The 26492-nt window shown below is 38.1% G+C and overlaps 1 protein-coding gene across 8 annotated transcripts in view; it reads right to left on the minus strand.

Annotated features, from left to right (window-relative positions):
* Positions 1-26492, minus strand: part of LOC126867600 (glutamate receptor ionotropic, kainate 2) — a 157277-nt gene that overhangs the window by 22866 nt on the left and 107919 nt on the right. For all 8 annotated transcript variants that reach the window (XM_050622263.1, XM_050622270.1, XM_050622262.1 and 5 more), the window contains exons 9-10: positions 1451-1654; positions 289-492 (exon numbers count right to left, since the gene is read on the minus strand). In XM_050622263.1, the coding sequence (XP_050478220.1) occupies positions 289-492; positions 1451-1654 (408 nt within the window). The remainder of the gene's footprint in view (positions 1-288; positions 493-1450; positions 1655-26492) is intronic.

The raw sequence follows: 26492 nt of genomic DNA on the forward strand, positions 1-26492 counted from the left end.
TCTGTCATTTTGAAAGATTTGATGGTTCTAGGGTTGAATTCAAGCATATACCGAAACCAAAAATTTAAATTTCTAATTTCTGAGTTGCGTTTTCCAATTTTTAGAATATTCTTCATATTCTGCTTTTCTGCTCTCTACTGTTGTTTCAGACCAATTTCACGATTAATCACGATTTTGACAACTTCATATACAGTTTCTGTTTAATATCGATCACGAAACGCACAACGTCAACACAATTCACAGACACGACAGAAATAATGTGTTTTTCGACTGTGAGGAGAAGTTTACCTTTTCCATGAGTTCTCTGACGATGCCGTTCCATTCCTTAGTTTTCGGGTCGTAAACGCCATACATATGATCGGGGACTAGTCGTATGGCATATTGGAACCCGACCTGACCTGCGATCCACTTCAGCAAATCGATGCAGAACCCCTCGAACCTTGCGTTTCCCGTCAGATTCTTGTCTTCCTTTACCATGACGTACGGTTTTTCCTGCGAGAAGATAAGATTCCTTTGATGGATCACCCGCACGCGAGTGTCGTAAGATAAACAGACAAACGAAAGGGAAGAGCGAAATGGAAAAAGGAAAATTTCAGCTACGAAATTTGGCTAGGGGATGGAACTCGGCTTTTTTTTATCCAAGAAGAAGATTCTTATTCAACGATAAGAACCGGCATCGACGGTATGAAACGTATAGCGTTTGGTGTCATTCGGCGTTCTAATTCGAACGATTCGAATGGAAGCTTCTAACTCTACTTTTCTCTCTCCTTTTCTCGTCCTTTTCATCTTGGAAAATGGAGAGGGCGGGACTACGTCGTATCTTCGCGACGATTTCTTTCTGACCATGGAACCGAGTGAAATTAGTTTCTTTCGAGGAAACAGGCTTTTCTGCTTCTGACCAGTAGGAAAGGATATTCGAAAGGTAAATAGTAACGTCGTTATATTTATTATTGAGAGAAAATTATATTTATATTTATTTGAGACGTCTTGAAAATTATTATTCTGTTGAATAATTAATTTAGACGAAAAACAGGTTTGAACAGTCTTGCTAACTTCGTTATTTCTTATCGAGGTAACGCTTAACTGCACATTTAATAACATATAATTGCCATTTAAGATCATTGGAGAATTGTTTAAAAAATTGAGAAGAAATAAGGATAAGATATAATTGTAAGGATAAGATAAGAAATAATTGTAAGGACCAATAATGTTCTTCAAGATTATGTCTCGTTCAGACCACAAAAATTCTATAAAGACAGGACTAAAAGGCTGATGAAACGTGAAAGAAAATAATAGAGGGTGATAGAAATTATATAGTACAATGTAATAAAACTTACTACGAACTTCACGTTTGATACAAAGTACTATATTGATTCGATGATGTCGTACGGATAGTGTTTCATGAGGAACGTAATGTGGCAGGCGCTTACACGAGCATCCTACTAATTACCTCTCTCGTCATAACGACCAGGGTGATATTAGTGGCGGTGGTCTCGTAAAAAGCACCAACGTCGGTCACGTTAACGCCCGATCCGGGTTTCCACTCGCCCACCTTCACCAGCTCCTCCTTCTTCAGTTTCAGCAGGTCGAGTTTGAAGTTATTACGCTTCCCTTCGTTGAACTCGATATGTCCGGTTAGGCCGTGTAAACCTGCCTGCGAACAGAAATGTTCGTAACCCTAAATTCCACGCCGAAATGATTCTTCCATTCGCTTTTCTTCTATAAGTTTACTCGATACCATTGAGAAATTGTATAAGAAAGTACGGAAAACTTCTATACAAAGAAATTTCTATCTTATAATCGAGAATTTTCTACCTCTCAAAATTTTTCTGCAAATTTCTCGCGACCCAGATTTTCCTGAATTGAAACATCATTCTCGTCAGATGAGAATTTCACCAAACATTTCCGCAACAATGGATAGCCAAGCTTGGACTTGTTTCGTGTGGCATAATTAATCGTCGGATCGCGACTCGACCGCTCCAATTCTCCAGCGCATAATCACTCGATAATGAGACAACGTGTCGTTGTTCAATGTTCCAGCAAATTACCAATAGTCTCTCTTCAACGTACCTTCTGCTCTCTGCTTTTGCACACGAACGATCATCGTCTATAATGTGGGTACGCGAAAGAACTTTGGAAATCCTCTCCGTTAATTACCATCCGGGAATCGCGGTCTGCTTAATTTATGAGATGTTTTTTCGTAGAATCGCCCGAATTTCCCGGACCAAATTTCGACCAATTATATCTTCCGACTAGTGTTTTTATTAGGCTGGTGGTTCGAGTTTCACGAAACAGCGTAACCCAATTTCTTCGTCGGTTCGACCAGCTATCGTTTTCGTGGTTCCACGAACTTCGTGGGAGACAATGGGAATTTAATCTCTATTCTTTTCTGGCTTTTGTCATCACTCGAATCTATTGTAGTTTCATGAATTTGAATTCCTTTCTTTACAGATTATTTTTTTATTTCAGGCAGCGTGGAATTATATAATCACAAGGGATCGATTCTAAGTCTTCCGTAATATGACGCGCTTGTTTCCCGAATCGTACTGGAAAGTACACCGACCGGAAGTGACCTGTACAACGAGCATCGTATATCGCGAACCCACACCCTGCTACTCATCCAGCAGATTCGTCTGTTAATTGCTTTTGCATCTACGCCCATGCCGGTGTAAAATCGTGAACCCGTTTTCACGTACCAACTGTCCTGGAAACAGGAACACGCCGATCTTTCGGCTGTTTTCGCCTCGTCGAATGCTTCGGGCAACTTCACTTCGAAGGTACATCGATGACTTGAATAAATCTCGAATAAATTGGTACTATATTTTCTGGTACAAGTATTTCATAACTAAATTGGTATTTTAATATTTTATGTTCCATTTTTTTAAGGTATATAAAGCGTGACAGGTAATTCGGAGCTGTGGAAAGTGATTTATGAGAAGGTGTTTCGGAAAATTTATATTTTTGACAGATAAAAATATCACAGCTTCTGTTTTCTCACTTTTCTAATTTTACTTAGCAAACAAAATAGCTCGTGCGTGATCAATTATATCTAGCCTACGAATATTTATGCAAATTCATATTTCAATTTGTTTCACCATCTAAATATTATACGAGTACTTTGGTTATATAGTGAACATGCATTTATAATATATTCTATACATTTTTGAACATTTGAATTATGCATATATGCATAAACATACGCAGTTTCGTCGGACCATTTGTATCTTTAATTCTTTAGCCAGAGATAAATTTTAACAGGGGGACTTATACTTTCATTGCGACTCTTCTAAATTTGGTTGCAAATCTTCTGCATCGCGTGCTATATTTTAGGTATCCGCTCTTTTATCCTCGCCTAGCAACGCCTCACTGTAGAAAGCAACGAAAACGTGAACAAGAACTTGCAAAGTTATATCATCCTTGTAAATTTCTCTCGAGCTTCGCGAGCTAGGCGAGGTCGAGGTTATGGGTAAACACTTTCGTGTTTGCTCGAGGAAAAATCAGGCGCGTGGAAGAAATACCGAGCAGTGGAAAGGCAATATCGCTATCAAAAATCTTTCGAGATTCGTAAAATTTGATTTTCAACTTTTTTTCGAAGCTGCACAAGAATGTCTTTTTGAGAGCTCGTTGACCACTGGATGTCTGGCCATAGACGTCCGCTACTCCATTGACGCTTCGAACGAATATTTGCTCTGTTCTTAGATTCTTTGTGCAGTTTTATATTTACACTTTATGTTTTATTTTTAAGTTTATGAATTTAGAACTTTAATTTCTTCAAGATCTTGTCCAAATTGCGATCCGTAAATCCTTACCTTTAGACTAGTGTCATTGACCAAATCTGTACTTGAATATGACGCCATTGTTGCTATTTTTTGTACTATGTGTTAACGATGAAATGTGTAGTTCTACCTGTGACACAAACGTCACTCTTGCTCGTTTATTTCACAGAGAGACCTCATGTTTCAGATTCGTTTGCAAAGATTTCAAAATATCTCGCTTATCACTGGCTCGGTGTCATCATCCGCTCGGCGTAACTTCGTTCGACCGCAATTTGTTTAGCCAATGAAAAAATTGTAACGTGGCACGGGCCCGGTTATAGTTTGACCATGCGGAACACATATAGAACTAACTAACTCGATAAAAGCCAGTCAGTGTAACGTACTAGATTGTATTAAAAAAGAATCGATAATTTACAAAGGTCTACAAAATAGTGGTGGAAAATGTGTGCATGAGAAAAATATTTTGAAAAAAGTTACCACGCTTTCCAGGATCGCTGCTATTCGACAGAACGAAGCGAATTTTCCTCTCGAAAGTTTATCGAAGAAAGAGAAACTTTATAATGGAAGAGCAGAAGAAAAGAGAAAAAGTACCTGGCTAATATACAAAAAACTACTATTGTATAGTTTTGTGAATTCTATGGCACACGTTCTCCGGTTCGAGGACCTGCAACCTATTTCTGACGTGATGTCGTTGCGTTTCCGGTTTTCTTTCACTGGCATCTGTCAATACGATTTTCATGCCATTGAAAAGGTACAGACTGATCGAAGGGGTCATTCATCCTGTCGTTCACTTCCAAAAATAGCCGCGTCGTTTTGCATTTCAATTTTAGAATCGTAGATGACGAGAACTCCCGTGTGAACCGATCAACCTGACGAATTCGATTTTCTGTCAGACGTCTCGATTTTCTATTTTTCACACCTGGTGCTCGAAAATTTCCGAATTTGGATTAAACAAAAATAATTTCGCCCAAATGAAAATATTTCATGAGATTTTTCTTCCGTTTAAAAAGTGTCCCAATAAAATTCGGAGAACGAGGATATTGAGCCGCAAGGCAACAACATTTATCACCGAGTTAACAACGAGCGAAAGTAAATAATATCGAACGATTAAACGTCATTGATGGCGTTATTTATCGAGCAGCTATGGGAACAATCAACTTATCCCCTTATGGCGGATTTGGAAGCGCTCGAGTCTCGTTGCACGACACGCCAGTTATTTCTGCGCATCGGCGCACTGAATTTCCTATTCATTTATCAAGGAAACTGTTTAATTTACGCCGAATATGTGTGGCGCAGTTCATTAATCGATATTCAGCCGTATAACGAACGACACTCGCTCTGTGATTTCATCGATGAATCATGTGCCACGTGTGCCACGTTCCTCTTTGTCATGAACTTTCATAACGTGCACCAAACTCCATTTGAATACTTCGTTTTTAATAATTTTAAAACTTAATGAAATAATTTTACTGAAAGAGACGATGAACGTATTTCGGCGACAGTTCTCAGTCTTTTTTTAATGAAATTTGTATATATCATGAAAAGATAATACACGCAACTTGATTTTACGGATTGATTAGCATATTCTCTGCGATTGAATGCCACTGTTTGAATAATTAGTTAGTTTTGTATTAGTTCTCCATTATTACCGAAGTCCATTGGAGCAACGGTATTGTCTATACCGTTGCTATTCTTCGACTGAATAATTGAACAGTCGGAATGGCGAACGATTTAAGTGCCAGGGACGATGATGTTTGATAGAAACAACAAATGCATTTTTACTAATTTTGAGAGTAACATTATCTATATATACTATGGATTTTCAACGTTTGCCGCTTTTACGAATTTAAAAGGAAAACAAATGTTAAGTTCATAAATATTTTATAAATAAATATTTTTTTGTTTTTTTCAACCATAGATCGATCGTTACGTATGATAATTGAATTTTTTTAAAGGTAAAATAAATTATTCTAACACATTTTTATTCTATTTCACATAGTATTTATATTCTTTTCTAAAGATCGTATTTTATTTTTTTATCGTTATATATCTGTTTACGACTCCAATTCGTGAATTGGGTCATTTAGTCTCGTTTAATTTAACGCGAGAATGCAATAGGTAATTCGAGCAAAATTAAAACGAGCCACGAGAGAATTGTTTGTTGCAAACGTTTCTTTATCAAAACGTCCGAAATGCGTGTTTCCTTTGATTAGATTTCCCTTAATAAGCGAAGATAAGATCTAATTCTGTGCTCATTGGCCGGAAATGTGTGAGTCTTTTGATCGTTATGTTGGTTCAACTTGCCAGAAATTTGACGTCGGAACAATATTCACTTAATAAACCTGGCCACGAGCGTTGGCCACGCGAACGTGAGCTGAGATCCTTACGAGGTCTAACACGTGTTACTCGTGTCATGGCAAGAGGACAGTCGTGCAGAACTTGGACGTCGAAGGATGCAACCAGGAAACAGAATTGTTCGAATGAATCGCGAGAAATGGACTGTAGAAGGATGTGTTGGAGGGAAGGGTATAAAAAGAAATGATTGGAGAACAGTGTCATGGTTGATGAGAAATATAGTCTTCCTGGAAGTTTTGTCGAAAGAAAGTTTGGTCGAAGGAACAAGGCATCAAACAAGATTAATAAATATTACCAGACATTTTATATAATGTAGCTTACGAAAGTATTTGAACACTTATCATAAAAAGATTTTATGTATGTCGTATTCGTAAAATAAAACGTTTTGAAATTTCATTAACACTGTATAACGAGACACGACTGTTATGATTATATTGGTAATATAATGGATATTTGACTACGTACATATTCATATTTATTACAAACTTTGTTATTAAATGAAATTTATAATTAAATATAGTCAAGTGTGGAGTGTCATAAAATGAAAGAAATAAAATTTCAAAGCGTTTCGAATATTTTCACCAGCAACTATATACGGTAAACTTTTTTATATTTGAAAACAATTATTTCGTTAAACAAAACGTAATAAACGTCCCTCCCCCTCCCCAGTTAATAGCAATGATTTGTTCTTATCAGTGAACGCGATCGTTAAAAATGATTTGAAAATTTATAAGTTACACGAAATCCGTATCTTTCTGAAACAAAATGTCAAACAAAATTACAGAACATTACACCGTATCAAAATCAATTCTACCGGAAAAAATCTCCGAAATTACCATCGATTCCCTGTCCTTTCACGATCCCATTCTCCTTTTAAAGCACGCGTTCCCGAACGTATTATCCAATTTCTGCATTTCCTAAAACGCCATACGAACGATCGCACAAATATCCGGAAATCCTCCGAGTCCAAGGAGCAGAGGGAAAAAAAGGTAATTTGAGGGCCGAGTTACCCGACGCGACATAGTTCGGATAAGGAAGGAAGGGGAATATATGTACGATGGACAGGGAACAGAGTAAGAGAGAAACTCGAGTATGACTACGAGGGAAAGACAGACGGAAGACACAGGGAGACAGGAACGGTCCATTCTCCGTAGCTATTTACTAAATACGCTGTTCAATTATTCATGTGTCAACGTTGCTCCGTCTCTCCGCGCACGTTTGCGGCTTATCATTGGATGCCTACCAATCCGGCTGCTTCCAGCTGCAGGAACACTTCCAGCCATTTGTCGGGATATCCACGATTTCCTCGTATTCTTCAGGCTCGGTGCATTGTTTCTCCCGTGGCTACCGGTATGACACGACATTTGCATTAGACGGTCATTCCCTGTTGCGTCTAGCTAACTTTGACATTCTGTATGTGATGTGCAAGGTTAGCTGTTGTGATTGTCCGTGAACATAATTTTTAGGAACATTTTCTATTCCGAGGAATTGAGCCTCCAGGGAGAGCAATTTCATCGTGATATCGATATTGTTTTATTTTCCTTGAAAGACCGAAGTTCCAATATTGCTGCAATTATTTATATTTAATATTCCTACAATTTTATTTTAATTTCTTATCGTTGTACTATTGTATTATTGTAGCAACTATTATTAATTCTCAGGTTTCCAATTAGCGTAAACGTTGATAATTAATAGTAATTTTTCAAATTTCGGGTTACAGAGCGTACGCTATTTCTCTTATTATTGATTCAACTCGTACAATGCAGCAAAATCTCGTCAACAATAGTATACGATATTTCCCATAAACATAGTGGTCAGTATTTTATTCAATAAGTACTATTATAACATTTAAGCCATTAATTTGTAATAACATTTACATAATTACTTTATAACATTTAAACTGTCACTTTACAACATTAAAACCATTAATTCATAACATTTAAAATATTCATTTACGATTTTTGATCTATTAATTCTTCACAGTTAAACTATTTATTCGTAACAATTAAATTGATTATTTATAACAATTACGCTATGCATTTATAACAATTCATTATTAATCTTAAACAGTTACTCGATTAATCTTTAACAGTTACACTTTTAACTTACAACAATATGCTCCTATTGGTCGAAAATAATTAAGCTCTTAATTTATAATGGTAAAATGTTTGACTGTAATAGTAGAATTATTTTTATCTTAAACTGATGTTCAATATAAGTTAACACAGTTCTAAATCAACTAGTACCACCGAAGTGTAAATTTAGTTTCAGCTTGTAAAAACTATTACAATTATAAAAATGGTTATTGTAATTAATTGTTGAAAGCGTCAATTTACGATAAAAATTTAAAAATTATTAAATTTGGTTGTGTTATAATGGAAAAACCTTTTATGACACCAACAAACCGTTACCATTTGATTCATTTTCTGGGACCTTGTCAAACGTATAATAAAAGGTATATAAGGAACACGCGACTCGCGCGCGAGCTCATTTGTGTGTGCAACCCCCTACCGTGAAGATCGAAGAGGAACCTTTGTGAATTAAATTATCAATTTATAACGTTTACACTATTACTTTGTAACACTTAAGCTATTAATTTGTAACATCTAAGCCATTAATTTACAACATTTAAACTACTACTTTATAACACTTAAGCCATTAATTTATAACATTTAAACTATTAATTTATAATATCTAAGTCATTAAATTATAACATTTAAGCTATTACTTTATAACATTTAAATTGTCAATTTATAACATCTAATCCATTAATTTACAACATTTAAACTATTACTTTATAACATTTAAGCCACTAATTTCTAACATTTAAACTATTAATTTATAACATTTAGGCCATTAATTTACAACATATAAACTATTAATTTATAACATTTATGCTATTAATTTATAACATTTAAGCCATTAATCTAAAACAATTACTTCATTAATTCTTAACAGTTATACCAATAATTTATAACCATATTCTCCCATTAATTTAAGGTAATTATGCTCTTAATTTATAACAGTTGTACCGTTAATCGGAAGTAACTCTACGTTCACTGATTTAAATCAATACCATCAAATCGTAGTGAGTGAATTAATGATTTATTTCGTTTTATTTTATTAACGAAATCTATCAAGTCTTTAAAGTGCTATTTTATTATACCAGTGATATAAAACCAGTGGTAACACAAAGCGTAATTTTAAGATGTAATTTTCCATGTCTGCTCAAAACCAAGGAAACAACACCATATTCATGGAATCAAGGAAGCAAGTGCAATTTAACCGAAAGCAACCACATCTTATCTGTAGCTGCACATGAGTCGGAGGACATTTCAAATCATGTTGTTTTGCCTCGGAGTATCAAGACCGTTAGATTACAAGTAATGTAAGAACAAATAAACTCCGGGCAAAACAATGTCGCCGCTACAATGTCGCTTTATTATAAAATAATTTTACATCTCTGCTTCCAATGCTTAAAAACTGTTGATGTAAATGGGACCCGAGCGTAGTTACCTCCTCGTGGTGGGTCCCGGTAATTGGTATCGTTTCCCAAATAATAATACACCAAGTACTATTTTGAATATTAGTATTATTATTTGAGAAACGATATCAAGCTAAAAACTACTTGAATATAGTCTGGTCTTGATCATCCAAAATAGTTTTGGTGATCTAGACTGGACTAATATCCCCCCGTAGGGGCGCCGTGGGACACCGTGGGACACCGTGGGACACCGTTGGATGCGAGCGTTTTAGCCTTAATTAATCATAAGATAGATGCCTATGTTATGTGCATTGTAAGCTCATTCTGTCCAAAGATCTATCTATCTTGGAACGAAAAATAAAAATCTCGTCTCTCGTGATCCCCTCGCTTACCACACTGGAAAAACTGTTCCCGCGATTTATCGGTTCACGGTCGCTCAGTTCTTTCAAACCGTAGCGTGACGTACTCGCTCGCGCGTATTCCGGGTACGTGCGGGTCAACGTGTACTGGACAACTCTTTGGATTCGTAAGTCGCCCCAAGCACACCTCTGTCTTGATGACTACACGACGACTGCTCGTCGTTTGCCTCGAATCACGGGAGTTGTCATCGTACTGGTGATACCTGCGATCCGCAATACTGCCCGATTGGTACTTCGGTACTCGGGCAGAGACCTGTATTTCACGTCCTGCGTAATCCTGTTCAAGTGTCGAACCCGCGGGGGTGGACCCCACTGTTCAGTTGGGGCCTTGTCTTTGTAATCCTGTTCAGCAGTCCCTTCCCGGGCCTTCATTTGTTCAGTTGGAGTGTGTTAAATTGCAGGCCTATTTGCTGGATCGCTAGTATCATCGGTAGGTGTCATCGACCGTGATAAGATCCAGACGACGTGACAGGAATCGGGCGAAGGTCAATGCTTGGGCTTTCCGCTGAACCTTAGGGTTATCTGGTACACGGGAGTACGTCGCGTAGGTTTGTTAGTTCTTTCGAGAGATCGCGATCTCGTTCGTTTCGGGCGCGCCGCGATTTTTTCCTTTATCATCTGATTCATCGGGCATTTTCTTGTTTTCCCATTTTTAAGGGAAACATATTGAGATCACGTTATAGTTTATAACTTTTCAATATCTTCAATATCTTATAGTCGCAAAAGTAGAACGTTAAGCAGTTTAGTACAGCGACTCGTATGTCCCTTCTGGAAGACACGAAATGGTATACACAGTGTCAGTAGCTTCATTTTCTTCCTTTCGTTCCAAGTTGGATAAATGTGTCTTTGATACCGAATGCTGCCAGTAGGGTTGCGAATTATTGTACGATATTTGTACTGATCGATGTAATCGTTGTGTGGGAGATAGATGGTGTGTTATGTATGTTGTTTTACGTTTGTAAGGATTTATGTAAGCGCTGCGTTCGAGATATGTGTTTCGCAGTTAGGCTACGAAACAACTATCTCTTTATGCAGGCCCATGATCAAGTAGATCAATCAACTGATTAATTTTTGGAAAACGATACCAAGCCAAGAACTACGCAACAGTCCAGTTTGTGTCACCAAAAGCCTCTAAGAGAATTTTGTTCAAACTAATTGATAGTCGAAAACTAGTATTAAAGAAGTGTGAATTTAGTCTTAGTTTGCAGAAACTATTAAAATGATAAAAATGGATATCGTATTAAATCGTTGAAGTTGCCAATTTACGATAAAATTAAGAAATTGTTTAATTTGATTTTGTCATAATGGAAAAACCGTCCTTTGCTATGTCAAAAGATCGTTACCGTTTGATTAACATCTCGTCACCTTGTCAAGGTATATAAGGAACACGGAAGTCGCGCGCGAGCTCTTTTGTGCCCGAAATTCCGGAGGGTGAACATCGAAGAAGAATTTAAATATAAGGTAAATAAAAAAAAAAATCAAATAACAACATTGCAACTAGCAATTTACAACGTCTAAACCATTAATTTACAACACTTAAGCTATAAATTTATAACATTTAAGCAATTAATTTATAACATTTAAGGAATTAATTTATAACGTCTAAACTATTAATTTATAACATTTAAGCTATTAATTTACAACATCTAAACCATTAATTTACAACATTTATCCTGTTATTTTATACAATTATGCCATTAATTTCTAACATTTAAACTATTAATTTCTAACATTTAAACTATTAATTTCTAACATTTAAGCCATTAATTTACAACATTTATCCTGTTATTTTATACAATTATGCCATTAATTTCTAACATTTAAACTATTAATTTCTAACATTTAAACTATTAATTTCTAACATTTAAGCCATTAATTTCTAACATTTAAACTATTAATTTATAACATTTAAGCCATTAATTTATAAAATTTAAGCTATTAATTTACAACATCTAAGCCATTAATTTACAACATTTAAACTGTTATTTTATACATTTATGCTATTAATTTATAACATTTAAGCTATTAATTTACAACATTTAAACTGTTATTTTATACATTTAAGCCATTAATTTCTAACATTTAAACTATTAATTTCTAACATTTAAGCCATTAATTTCTAACATTTAAACTATTAATTTATAACATTTAAGCCATTAATTTGTAACTTTTAAACTGTTATTTTATACATTAATTCATCCCATTAATTCAAAGTAATTATGCTCTTAATTTATAACAGTTGTACCGTTAATCGGATGTAACTCTACATTCATTGATTTAAATCAATACCATCAATTCGTAGTGAGTGAATTAATGATTTATTTTGTTTTATTTTATTAACGAAATCTATCAGGTCTTTGAGGTACTGTTTTATTTCTATATAGCATTATTTTTTAATTTTAAATACAGTACATAATTTCTCATTTCGCTATTTCGTATAAACCAGTGGTAACACAGAGTGTAATTTTAAGATGTAATTTTCCATGTCTGCTCAAAACCAAGGAAACAACACCATATCCATGGAATCAAGGAAGCAAGTGCAATTTAACCGAAGGCAACCACATCTTATCTGTAGCTGCAGATGAGTCAGAGGACATTTCAAATCAGAGTCAGAACTCGACATTCTTGCCAATAGGTTGAATATCGAGACCGATGCATAATGTTAAATAACTCATGGGCGGGTCTCGTGCGTAGTCACCTCCTCGTGGTGAGACCTGGTAATTGGCATCCTTTTCCAAAAATTAATCAGTTGATTAATCTTTGGAAAACGATGCCAAGCTAAGAACTACGCAACAGTCCAGTTTGGATCACCAAAAGCCTCTAAGAGAATTTTGGATGATCTAGACTGGACTGCACCGTGGGACATCGTTGGACACCGTGGGACATCGTCGGTCCAGTGTGGGTCACCAAATGCCGCCAAAAGAATTTTGGATGATCTACACTGGACTGCAACGTGGGACATCGTCGGTCCAGTGTGGGTCACCAAATGCCGCCAAAAGAATTTTGGATGATCTACACTGGATTGCAACGTGGGACATCGTCGGTCCAGTGTGGGTCACCAAATGCCGCCAAAAGAATTTTGGATGATCTACACTGGACTGCAACGTGGGACATCGTCGGTCCAGTGTGGGTCACCAAATGCCGCGAAAAGAATTTTGGATGATCTACACTGGACTGCAACGTGGGACATCGTCGGTCCAGTGTGGGTCTCCAAATGCCGCGAAAAGAATTTTGGATGATCTACACTGGACTGCAACGTGGGACATCGTCGGTCCAGTGTGGGTTACCAAATGCCGCGAAAAGAATTTTGGATGATCTACATTGGACTGCAACGTTGGACGCCGTGGGACAACGTTGGACACCGTGGGACACCGTGGGACACCGTGGGACACCGTGGGACACCGTGGGACACCGTGGGACACCGTGGGACACCGTGGGACACCGTGGGACACCGCGGGACACGGTGGGATATGTCTTGGCTATGTCGAATCCATTCTGAGCTCATTCTGTACAATGATACTTATCTGACTTGGAACGAGATATAAAAATCTATTCTTTTTTCCCACTGAATCTTGCGGTTATTTTGTGCACAGGGGTGCGTCGCGTGAGTCCATTGATTCTTCTGAAAGATCCCGATGTATGAAATCATTCTCTTATTTCAAACCAATTTTTAACGAATTATCTTATTGTTTCAAATTGAGTTATAACGTCATAAACTTGCAAATTAGTAACAGGTAGATTCAAATACCTCGAAACAAGGTTTCGCGCGCGTTTGCACAGTATTCTTTAAATATATTTAGTGGCGGACTTTTGAATTCTTGCAAATATTTTCCATTATTTAAAACACGCGACTGTAGTGTATTATTGGAATGTATATTTCGTATTCTAATAACGAAAATTCACAGTATATATTCTAATTGCGAACAATATAATTCTTGCAAACGATTGCATTCACGTTATTCATGAGCATTTGTTTGCTATCGAAAAGTATCTCACAATTTTCAACTAAATAATATTTTTCAAACTTGTTCCAATTTCTTAATAATAATTTTTAAGCGTACAAAAATAGCAGTATTTTCTAAATAAACGATCGATAGGAAAAAGAAGAAAATTGTCGAAACGACGTTTCGCTTCTTCCTCTCACCCCCCCCCCCCCGCCCTTAAACAACCACTATTTCCACCACTGGACTTTACACGGTTCCTGCCTGATGTTAGTCTCCCTGATGATATTCGCTGGGGTGGCGCAGCATCCATGGTACGTCCTCTGTTTCTCCGCATCGAACGGTGAGTCGCATGCATTTTTGTTCCTCCGGTCACTCAATCATGTCGTAGGATGAAAGGTCCGAATCGGCACGGGTGACCGGTTGTATTACGTAGAATTTTGTTGCGAGCATAGTGACCGCGGGTATTTCTTATACCCGTGAGTAGTAACATTCTTTTTTTAAATTTATTAGTTTAGGATAGGTCTTCTTGCACAGCGCGATTATAATAATTAGTTTAAATACATACACTTGAGAATATATTCGTGTTATTTCTAAATATGCATGTTAACATTCCGTATAAATATTTGCAAATGGCAAATATGTACACGAATATGTCTGTTTAACATAAACATACTTGATTTTAAACAATGAATTAATCGTGATAATATCAAGTCACGTCAGTTTATTTCATTTTGGTTAGAATTTAAAATATGAGTCAAAATTCATTTTTTTCCCGTACAAGAATGTGTGAAATTTTACGTGCAAGAAGACACTTCGCGACAGGCAGATTTTTGAATCAAAGCAATAATTTTGAACACTGCTTCTGCACTTTCGAGTATATGCTTTGATAAAGAGATCGCCTGTGATTATTTCTTTCTTAGTAATATATTTAGAGTCAATTATTCCATTTGATCGAGCCTCAGTCTTTTTCAATTAACGCTACCTTTTTTGCAATATTAAAGTTTTGTTCTGATTTATTAAATTAATAAAGTAGAGTTACTTAGTTATTATTAAATTAATAAAGTAGATTTAATCAGATACGAAGTAGTAAAATATAAAATCAAAGAACGTTAGTCCGTTAAATAAAAATTACACAAACTAATCATCTTTTTAGATCAGGATTTTCAGTTTTAACCCTTTCCGTGCCCATTGTCAGGACCTCATTCACGTGTCCAGGTGCTACTTGAATGGGAGAAAGACAGTGGGCACGATGATCTAAAATTAAGTAATGTAATAATTTGTCAGCGACTGACGATGTGTTAGTGTACCGTGCACGACGTATTTTCCACGTTATGTGTGTGTGTTGTTAGGCCGTGGAACTGCGTCGCTTTTTTTCATTCGTTAAAACATCAAATATTAAAAATGTCGAAACATATATCGATTCAATTTACGTCTCGATACAATCACAATTTGTGATAATATCGCCCACGCGATTAAGCGTAACCCCGCTTTAAATATGCCGTAAATTATAATTATAATTCCAAGTATACTTACATTTATTTTAACGATGTCATTTCCTCAGACGTGTTTTATCACGTTTTACGCAATGGCCACTAGCCTTCGTCAGTCGATTTCAGGAAAACGGTACGTACCTTAGAGTGTGCATGTTGTGCGTTAAGCTCGGGTGTCGGAGGCGTCCCGGGACGTCCTCTCTAGTGTAGGACCTTTGCGCCCGAGCGTTTGTGTGAGAACCGTGGAGCGAGTGTGTTGGTGTGCCTGTTTTGCCATTTTTTTAAATATAGCGCTAGGTAGGATAGGTAGTATACTTTCTGGTATGTCTGTTAATTATAAGTAGGTAGGGCCGGGCAGGTTGGCACAGTCTCTGGTCGGGTAGGCGCGTTTTCGTGTGACCAACCTGTTCCTGGAAATCTGATTTGAAAAATCGACGGTGAAACTGGCACGAGTAGAGCATGCTCTCGTCTCTGGTTTTGCCTTTCGATTTTTCGAATTTCGCGGTCGCGGTCGCGAATGGGTCGAAACGAACGTTTATTGCTCGAGCACGCACATGCGAGTGAGCAACGATCACTGCTGTGATCGTTGGTCAGTCCATGTGCACTTCAATCAGCTTCCGCGGTTTATATTTTTATTTTTCCTTGGTAAGTTTTTTTTTTTTTTTGTTTGCGATTTAGAAGTCTCGAGCTTAGATTTAAGTTTCAGCGGGCATTGCGCCCGAAGAAAGAAGAGGCTATAAGCCGAAGAGGCCCGGCAAACTGCCACTCAAGAGGGCAACTACTAATGGCTCCCCATCCTCTGGGTCATCCAGAGCATGGGAAGTCATTATTGTTACTACTTTGTCACTATGCTCGATTTTAGTATTTGTAGTAGTAGTAGTAGTAGTAGTAGTAGTAGTTTGCTTTTTTGGCCGATGTATATATCGGTCCATCGTCCCATTGGGCAAATCGCGATTTTTCTTATTAGTGTTGCGACAAATTAATGACGGATTGTATTAGAGTTGCGAAATAACATCGCGGCTTTTCATTAGTGTGGCGAGAAAATGATTACGGTTTGAATTAGAGTTGCGATAAAATGATAATCGCGTTTGCTTTAGAGTTGCGAATTACGATATCGCGATTGTCTTTTGCAATTTTTAGAATTTTTCCTGTTTTCTATTGTTTAAAATTAGATTATAAAAGTGTTAGTTTTCAATTAATTTTATAGTATTGCAAGTAGCAATACCAGAATATTCAAAGTAGCTTTTTTATATAGTAAATAGTAATTTTTATTAAATTCACTATAAGAGTTAGCGTTGCGATAATGTTCCATCGCGAGTTCTATTAATTTTTCCCTTTAGCGTTGCGATAATGAATGATCGCGTTTTGTTTACTAGAGTTGCGTTCATAAACTGCCCAAACCCTCCGACTGCAATTGTCGGACACTGTTCCTGGATCACACGTACAGCTGCAAGAGCTGTACAAGTGTGATCGTTCATCGGCAACCTCCTACATGGTTGCACTGCGATATGTCAGCCCTCCACTCGCGATTTTTTTTATTAGTGTTGCGACAAATTAATTACGGGTTGTATTAGAGTTGCGAAATAACATCGCGGCTTTTCATTAGTGTGGCGAGAAAATGATTACGGTTTAAATTAGAGTTGCGATAAAATGATAATCGTGTTTGCTTTAGAGTTGCGAATTACGATATCGCGATTGTCTTTTGCAATTTTTAGAATTTTTCCTGTTTTCTATTGTTTAAAATTAGATTATAAAAGTGTTAGTTTTCAATTAATTTTATAGTATTGCAAGTAGCAATACCAGAATATTCAAAGTAGCTTTTTTATATAGTAAATAGTAATTTTTATTAAATTCACTATAAGAGTTAGCGTTGCGATAATGTTCCATCGCGAGTTCTATTAATTTTTCCCTTTAGCGTTGCGATAATGAATGATCGCGTTTTGTCCACTAGAGTTGCGTTTACAAAATGCCCAAACCCTCCGACTGCATTTGTCGGACACTGCTCCTGGATCACACGTACAGCTGCAAGAGCTGTGCAAGTGTGATCGTTCATCAGCAACCTCTTAAATGGTTGCACTTCGATCTCTCGCTATTAGTGTTGCGTATTGCTTAAATACGAGTGCGTAGATTTATACTTATTAGCGTTGCGTATCAAATATCGGGAATTTTCAGACTTTTCTTTTTTTTTTTTAATAGTAGATTAATTGATATTGCATATATAACGAAGCACTCATCGCGTTTGATTTTGAGAATTTTCTGCTTCATAAATATTAGTAGTAAATTAGTGTTGCGAAATAAGAATATTCAGTTCCACTCTCGGCGTGTTGATCGGGTTTATATAGAGTGGAAGACGATTGAATTTTAATAGCCCTTCTGGCTACTGCTTTGTTTCCTTTTCAGCGCCCCTTATTACCGCTTTTATTACTGAAAATACTGCTATAAGACATATTTTTTTGTCAGCGTTAACGTTACCATGACTGCTAAAATACAGAACTTTATTACGAATATATTCGTAATATATATATATATTTACATATATGAATCTGTGAGCGATTTCATGCGCAACAAAGAATTATAATGAAATATCTTAATGTTGCTATGAAGGCTTAAAATATTTTTTAAAATTTAATTCATTGAAATTGGAACTAGTCCTGGTGATTGTTCGTTCTTAGAACCATAACTTTTAACATTTTTTCGACCGCGATATTTTCAATCTTTTAACAGTAATGTAGAATTTTATAAATATTCGAATTTCATATTGAATTTTTTATTCAGATTAAATTCAATTACTTAAAACACTGGGTTTTCAACGTAACCCTAGTTTCGATTACAAAGATACAAATGATTCTCTATATTTGCTAAAATTTAATCAATAGTAATTTGATCTATAATTAACCATTATTAGTAGTTTATTTTCCATGTATAAAATGTTCTCGTTTTAAAGATACCAGTTTCTTTCATATACCAAATCAAGTAAATGAGTTTGTTTCAAATTTATCAATTTGCAGAAAGTACATTTCAATTACATACATGAACATTTCATAGCATATTAAATATGTATGCTAGATACCCAAATGATTTTTCTTCCATTGTCTGATTGTTCAGGCTTCTCCCCATTTCCCCATTTTTAAAAGAAGCATATTGCGGTAACGTTGGAGTATATAACTATTCGATATTTTCATAACATTAGTACAACGAGTCGTATGTCTCTTTTGCAAGACTCTAAATTGTATAGGCAGTGTCAATAGTTTCATTTCCATTCTTTCGTTCCAAGTTAGACAAATGTATCTTTGATACAGAATGTTGCCAGTACGGTACCGAATTATTGTACAATGTTTGTGCTGATAGATGTAATCGTTTTCGCAGATTAATCAGTTGATTAACTTTTGGAAAACCACAACATCCATAAGCACAAACATTGCACAATAATTCAATACCAAGCTAAGAACCACGCTAATACAGTCCAGTTTGGATTACGAAAAGCCACGAAGAGAATTTTGGATAATCTAAACTGGACTGCAACGTGGGACGCCGTTGGACGTCGTTGGACGCCGTGGGACGCCGTGGGACGCCGTGGGACGCCGTGGGACGCCGCGGGACAGCGTGGGACGCAATTCGACACCGTGGGACGCCGTTGGACACCGTGGGACATCGTCGGTCCAGTGTGGGTCACCAAATGCCGCCAAAAGAATTTTGGATGATCTACACTGGACTGCAACGTGGGACATCGTCGGTCCAGTGTGGGTCACCAAATGCCGCCAAAAGAATTTTGGATGATCTACACTGGACTGCAACGTGGGACATCGTCGGTCCAGTGTGGGTCACCAAATGCCGCCAAAAGAATTTTGGATGATCTACACTGGACTGCAACGTGGGACATCGTCGGTCCAGTGTGGGTCACCAAATGCCGCCAAAAGAATTTTGGATGATCTACACTGGACTGCAACGTGGGACATCGTCGGTCCAGTGTGGGTCACCAAATGCCGCCAAAAGAATTTTGGATGATCTACACTGGACTGCAACGTGGGACATCGTCGGTCCAGTGTGGGTCACCAAATGCCGCCAAAAGAATTTTGGATGATCTACACTGGACTGCAACGTGGGACATCGTCGGTCCAGTGTGGGTCACCAAATGCCGCCAAAAGAATTTTGGATGATCTACACTGGACTGCAACGTGGGACATCGTCGGTCCAGTGTGGGTCACCAAATGCCGCCAAAAGAATTTTGGATGATCTACACTGGACTGCAACGTGGGACATCGTCGGTCCAGTGTGGGTCACCAAATGCCGCCAAAAGAATTTTGGATGATCTACACTGGACTGCAACGTGGGACATCGTCGGTCCAGTGTGGGTCACCAAATGCCGCCAAAAGAATTTTGGATGATCTACACTGGACTGCAACGTGGGACATCGTCGGTCCAGTGTGGGTCACCAAATGCCGCCAAAAGAATTTTGGATGATCTACACTGGACTGCAACGTGGGACATCGTCGGTCCAGTGTGGGTCACCAAATGCCGCCAAAAGAATTTTGGATGATCTACACTGGACTGCAACGTGGGACATCGTCGGTCCAGTGTGGGTCACCAAATGCCGCCAAAAGAATTTTGGATGATCTACACTGGACTGCAACGTGGGATATCGTCGGTCCAGCATGGATCACCAAAAGCCTCCAACAGAATTTTGGATGATCTAGAATGGACTGCAACGTGGGACATCGTTGTACAGCGTTGGACACCGTTGGACGTCGTTGGACATCGTTGGACGCCGTTGGACATCGTTGAACGTCGTTGGACAACGTTGGACACCGTTGGACAACGTTGGACACCGTTGGACAACGTTGGACACCGTTGGACAACGTTGGACACCGTTGGACAACGTTGGACACCGTTGGACACCGTTGGACACCGTTGGACACCGTTGGACACCGTTGGACACCGTTGGACACCGTTGGACACCGTTGGACACCGTTGGACACCGTTGGACACCGTTGGACACCGTTGGACACCGTTGGACACCGTTGGACACCGTTGGACACCGTTGGACACCGTTGGACACCGTTGGACACCGTTGGACACCGTTGGACACCGTTGGACACCGTTGGACACCGTGGGACATCGTGGGACACACTGGGATGCTTACGTTTAGTCTTAATTAATCGTAAGGTAGATACCTATGTTAAGTGCATTGTGAGCTCATTCTGTACAACGACATTTATCCACCTTAGAACGAAAAAAAGAAAAATCTCGTCTCCCTTCACTCGCTTACCTCACAGTACATATTGTACTCGCGATTTATCGGTTCGCGATCACTCAGTTCTTTCAAACCGTAGCGTGACGTACTCGCTCGCGCGTATTCCGGGTACGTGCGGGTCAACGTGCACTGGACAACTCTTTGGATTCGTAAGTCGCCCCAAGGACACCTCTGTCTTGGTGACTGCTCGACGACTGCTCGACGTTCGCATCGGATCGCGGGAGTTGTCGTCGCGCCGGTGATGCTAGCGAATCTGTTGGGGATTCAGTCGTGGATCTGCAGTCCTGTCCGATTGGTACTTTGGTACTCGGTCAGGGACCTGCAATTTCACGTCCTCCGTAATTCTGTTCGGGCCCGCGGGAGTGGACCCCACTGTTCAGTTGAGGTCAATGCCTTCGTAATCCTGTTCAGCGGTCCCTCCCCGTGAGTGGACCCCACTGTTCAGTTGAGGCCTCTTGCCTTCGTAATCGTGTTCAGCGGTCCATCCCCGGGTTCCACATGTTCAGTTGGAGTGTGTTAAGTTGCTGGCCTATGTGCTGGATCCACGGCTGAATTACCCGTGGATCACTAGCATCATCGGTCGGCGTCATCGACCGCGACTCGTGTAAGTTTCGAACGGCGAAACAGGAATCGAGTTACGGTCAATTCTTGGGCTTTCCGCTGAACCTCGGGGTTATCTCGTGTACGGGGGTACGTCGTGTAGGTTTGTTAGTTCTTTCGAGAGATCGCGATCTCGTTCGTTTCAGGCGTGCCGCGTTTTTTTCCTTTATCATCTGATTCATCGGGCATTTTCTTGTTTACCCATTTTTAAGGGATACTGATTGAGATCACGTTAGAGTTTATAACTTTTCAGTATCTTCAATATCTTACAGTGTCGCAAAAATAGAACGATAACTAGTTTAGTACAGCGACTCGTATGTCCCTTCTGCGAGACACGAAATGGTATATACAGTGTCAGTAGCTACATTTTCTTCCTTTCATTCCAAGTTAGATAAATGTGTGTTTGATACCGAATGATGCCAGTAGGGATGCGAATTATTGTACGATATTTGTACTGATCGATGTAATCATTGTGTGGGAGATGGATGTTGCGTTACGTAGGCTTTGTTCTCCGTTTGTAAAGATTCATGTAAGCGCTGCGTTGGAGATATGTGTTTCGCAGTTAGGCTACGAAACAACTATTTCCATACGCAGGCCCATGGTTAAGTAGAGTCAAAACTCGACATTCTGCCAACAGGTTGAATGTCGAGATCGATGTGTAGTGTTACATAACCCATGGGCGGGTCTCGTGCGTAGTCACCTCCTCGTGGTGAGACCTGGTAATTGGCATCCTTTTCCAAAAATTAATCAATTGATTAATCTTTGGAAAACGATACCAAGCCAAGAACTACGCAACAGTCCAGTTTGGATCACCAAAGTCCTCTAAGAGAATTTTGGATGATCTAGACTGGACTGCACCGTGGGACATCGTTGGACACCGTGGGGCATCGTTGGACACCGTGGGACACCGTGGGACATCGTTGGACACCGTGGGACATCGTTTGACATCGTTGGACACCGTTGGACATCGGTGGACACCGTTAGACATCGTTGGACACCGTGGGATATGTCTTGATTATGTCAAGTCCATCGTGAGCCCATTCTGTACAATGATACTTATCTGACTAGGAACGATATAAAAAGATTATTCTCCTTCCTATCATTTTTCCCGTTTTTATTCTAATTTATTGTTTCATGTACGGGAGCGTGGCTCCATTGATTTGGCAAACGAAAGAAAGGGTCGCAATTTTGAATTTATTCTCTGTTTGATTGCTGTTTCTCTTTGGCTTCTCCCTACTTTTTAAAGGAAATGTAGTTCATTTGTCGGACATTTACGTGAGAACCGTGGAGTGAATGTGTTGGTGTGCCTAAGTAGGATAGCATACTTTGTGTTGTCTGTTAATTATAAGTAGGTAGGCCCGGCCAGGTTGACACAGTCTCTGGTCTGGTAGGCGCGTTTTCGTGTGACCAACCTGTTTCTGGGAATCTAATTTGAAAAAACAACGGTGAAACTGGCAAGAGTAGAGCACGCTCTCGTCTCTGGTTTTGTCCTTTCGATTTTTCGAATTTCGCGGTCGTTGTCGCGAATAGGCTCGAAACGAACGTATATTGCTCGAGCACGTACATGCGAGTGGGCAACGATCACTGCTGTGATCATCGGTCAGTCCATGTGCACTTCAATCAGCTTCCGCGGTTTATATTTTTATTTTACCTTTATAAGTTTTTTTTTTTTGTTTGCGATTTAGAAGTCTCGAGCTTAGATTTAAGTTTCGACGGGCATTGCGCCCGAAGAAAGAAGGGGCTAAGTCGAAGAGGCCCGGCAAACTGCCATTCAAGGGGGCGACTACTAATGATCCTCTGGGTCATCCGGAGCATGGGTAGTCATTCTTGTTACTACTTTGTCACTATGCTCGCTTTTGTATTTGCAGTAGTAGTAGTAGTAGTAGTTTTTTGCCTTTTTGACCGATGTACATATCGGTTCATCGTCACATTGGGCAAATCGTGATTTTTCTTATTAGTGTGGCGACGGATTAATTAGGGGTTGAATTAGAGCTGCGACATAACATCGCTGTTTTTCATTAGTATGGCGAGAGAATTATTACTGTTTGAATTAGAGTTGCTATAAAATGATAATCGCGTTTACTTTACAGTTGCGAGTTACGATAGCGCGATTGTATTTTGCAATTTTTATTATGAATTTTTAGAATTTCTTATTGAACTATATGTATCAGAATTTATCATGTTTTCTATTGTTTAAAATTAGATTATAGAAATGTTAGTTTTTAATTAATTTTATGGTATTGCAAGTTACAATACAAGAATTGTTAAAGTAGCTTTTTCATATAGTAAATAGTAATTTTCATTGAATACACTGTAATAATTAGCGTTGCGATAATGAATGATCGCATTTTGTTAAGTAGAGTTGCGTTGACAAAATGCCCAAACCCTCGGACTGCATTTATCGCACATTGTTCCTGGATGACACAATACAGCAAGCAAGAGCTGTTCAAGTGTGATCGTTCATCGGCAATCTCCTAAATGGTTGCACTGCGATCTCTTGCTGTTAGTGTTGCTTATTTATATTTATTAGCGTAGATTTATATTTATTAGCGTTGTGTATCAAATTTCGGGGATTTTCAGACTTTATTTTTTCTTTTTTTTTTCATTTTTTCGTGCTAGGTTAATTGCTATTGCAGATATAACGAACCATTCTTCGCGTTTGATTTTGGAAATTTTGTGTTTCATAAATATTAGTAGTAAATTAATGAAACATCCCTATTCCTTTGTTAACGTTAACGTTATCATGACCACTGAGATACAGAACTTTATGACAGAAATTTTTTTTTTTATTTTATTTTGTGCTTTACAATTTGTCCAGCAGGACATTTGGTAAATTTTTTTATGTATATAATTGTATGCGATTTCATGCGTAACAAAGTATTATAATGAAATGTGTTAATGTTGCTATGAAGACCTGAAATATTTTTTAAAACATAATTCGTTGCTATTGGAATTAATACTAGTGATTGTTCGTTCTTAGAACCAGAACTTTTAGAATCTTTTCGACCGCGATATTTTCAACCTTTTAACAGCAATGTGGAATTTTATAAATATTCGAATTTCATTTGCATGAAACAAAAGTTCATTCGCCATTATTGTTCGTTTGTAGCAAAAGTTCTGCATAAAATGATTTATGTACATATTTATCGGTTCATTACGTTGCAAATCACTATGTTGTTGTAGGAAATAACAGATACTGTTAAAAGTTGAAAGACAAAGCAAGTGATTTTATAATGATCGGATTTTCTTTCATCTTAGTTATTCCAAATGAAATTTTCAAGTTTTAATTCAGATTAAATTCAATTACTTAAAATTCTTGTTTTCAACGTAACCCTAGTTTCCATTAAAAAGATACAAATGATTCTCTATATTTGCTAACATTTAATCAATAGTAATTTTATCTTTAATTAACCATTATCAGTAGTTCATTTTTCATATGTAAAATATTCTCCGTTTAGAGATGCCTGTTTCTCTTATATACCAAATCCAGTAAATGAGTTTGTTTCAGATTTATCAATTTACAGAAAATACATTTCAGTTATATATTTGAACATTTCATAGCATCTTAAATATCTAATATGTTTCAGGCTCAAAAATAAAGAAAAAAAATATTAAAAATGAGAGAAATAAAAGAAGCGAGCAAAGAAAAGAAAGAAGCTAATATTACGAAATAATGTTTGAGCCTTATACTAAGTACAGGAAATAATTATACGTATTTTATAGAATTTTATTAAGCTTTCGCAGATTGAATTTGTTTCAGGGTTGTTTGTGACATCCAGTGAAGAGAATTCATACTCCATACAATATCGCTTCCCTTTCACTTTCCCTTTTTTACGTTTAGATTTGAGGTGGTGTGTCGTGATAGGTGCGTAAGGAATACTCAGATGTTTTAACGAACAATAGTTTATTAAGAACGAATTAACAGTCAGAGTCAATAAATAACAATTAACAGATACGATCAACAAATAACTGGTAACGATTAACAAGTAACAATAGACACCAAGAGTTCAATCGACGCGTTGCTATGCAATGGTACTGAGGAGTTATTTATTTCACGGCGTAAGACAGACTGACTGCCCTTTTGTTCCGGATCGAACGGATTCTTCCCTTCGTTGCCCATCGATATCCCCCACTAGCGTGCATTCATTAGATGTGCCGCCGCGGCTGGCACGTGTATGCTCTTTCGAGAATTCGGCGGAAAGAGCGTGAAAATATCGATGGTACATTGGGCACGTCGGTGTTGCGCTTTGACGGCGTCGCGCTTTGTATCCAGAGCCGTTGGAAAGTTCCGTGGCCCGTGCCGCCACAGATTATTACGTAGATAGAAAAGGGAAAAGGTGAGTCTCCACTCGCAGCACTTCCTCGCGGTGAGATGCGGGCAATCAGTATTATTTGATATATAATTACTGATTATATCACTATACAGTAAAGCAATTAACTGTATAACTGGTATAATTATTAATTATATGGCAAGTAATATGGGATAATTGGCTGCAATCCTGACTAGGTGTTCGTATCAATATTCATTCATCTATGCGAGCCTTTTATGACCATTGCATATGCACATTGGTATGTGTTTTTTTATTTGTGAATTATGGAGGCAAGGGATTAAAAGAAACATTAATTCCCTCTACTCGGAAATTTCATAGAACGGTTTTCGATATGCTTTTATGGATTTCCATGAGCAAGCAGGATTAACGTTTAGTGTGACATTCTTATTGCAAAACGTTGAGCGGGGTCGTTTACGTCTGTGAATATCATGGCTTTTTGCTCTACGACTTGTACGAGGTTAGTTGCCACCCCATGTGTCGTTCGATTTGAGGATTATTGTACGCCCCGCTGCTTAGTCTGACCTCTTTTCGTTCGTGTAAGGAGGATTGCTCGCGTGCAGGAATATTTTGTCCGATTTTAATTGTCATTAACTAAAAAACGAAGCCAAAACGCAATTTTTTTATTCTTGATTTCGGCTTCAAGAATCACCCCTTAAATTTCCTGACACCTGTAGCCAAACACCTGTATATTAGAAGCGCGACAGCTAGTGTTACCTGTACATCAAGTACTTTATTGTGCCGGATCCGGATTAAGCAGTGTACTACCTGTATATCAAATATTACACCGCCGTGTTGTGAACGCTCTAATATCACGTTCGACGCAGAGATTTAATCGAAACAGA

The sequence above is a fragment of the Bombus huntii genome, chromosome 7, assembly GCF_024542735.1.
Source record: "Bombus huntii isolate Logan2020A chromosome 7, iyBomHunt1.1, whole genome shotgun sequence".
In the NCBI taxonomy this organism is placed as follows: Eukaryota; Metazoa; Arthropoda; class Insecta; order Hymenoptera; family Apidae; genus Bombus; species Bombus huntii.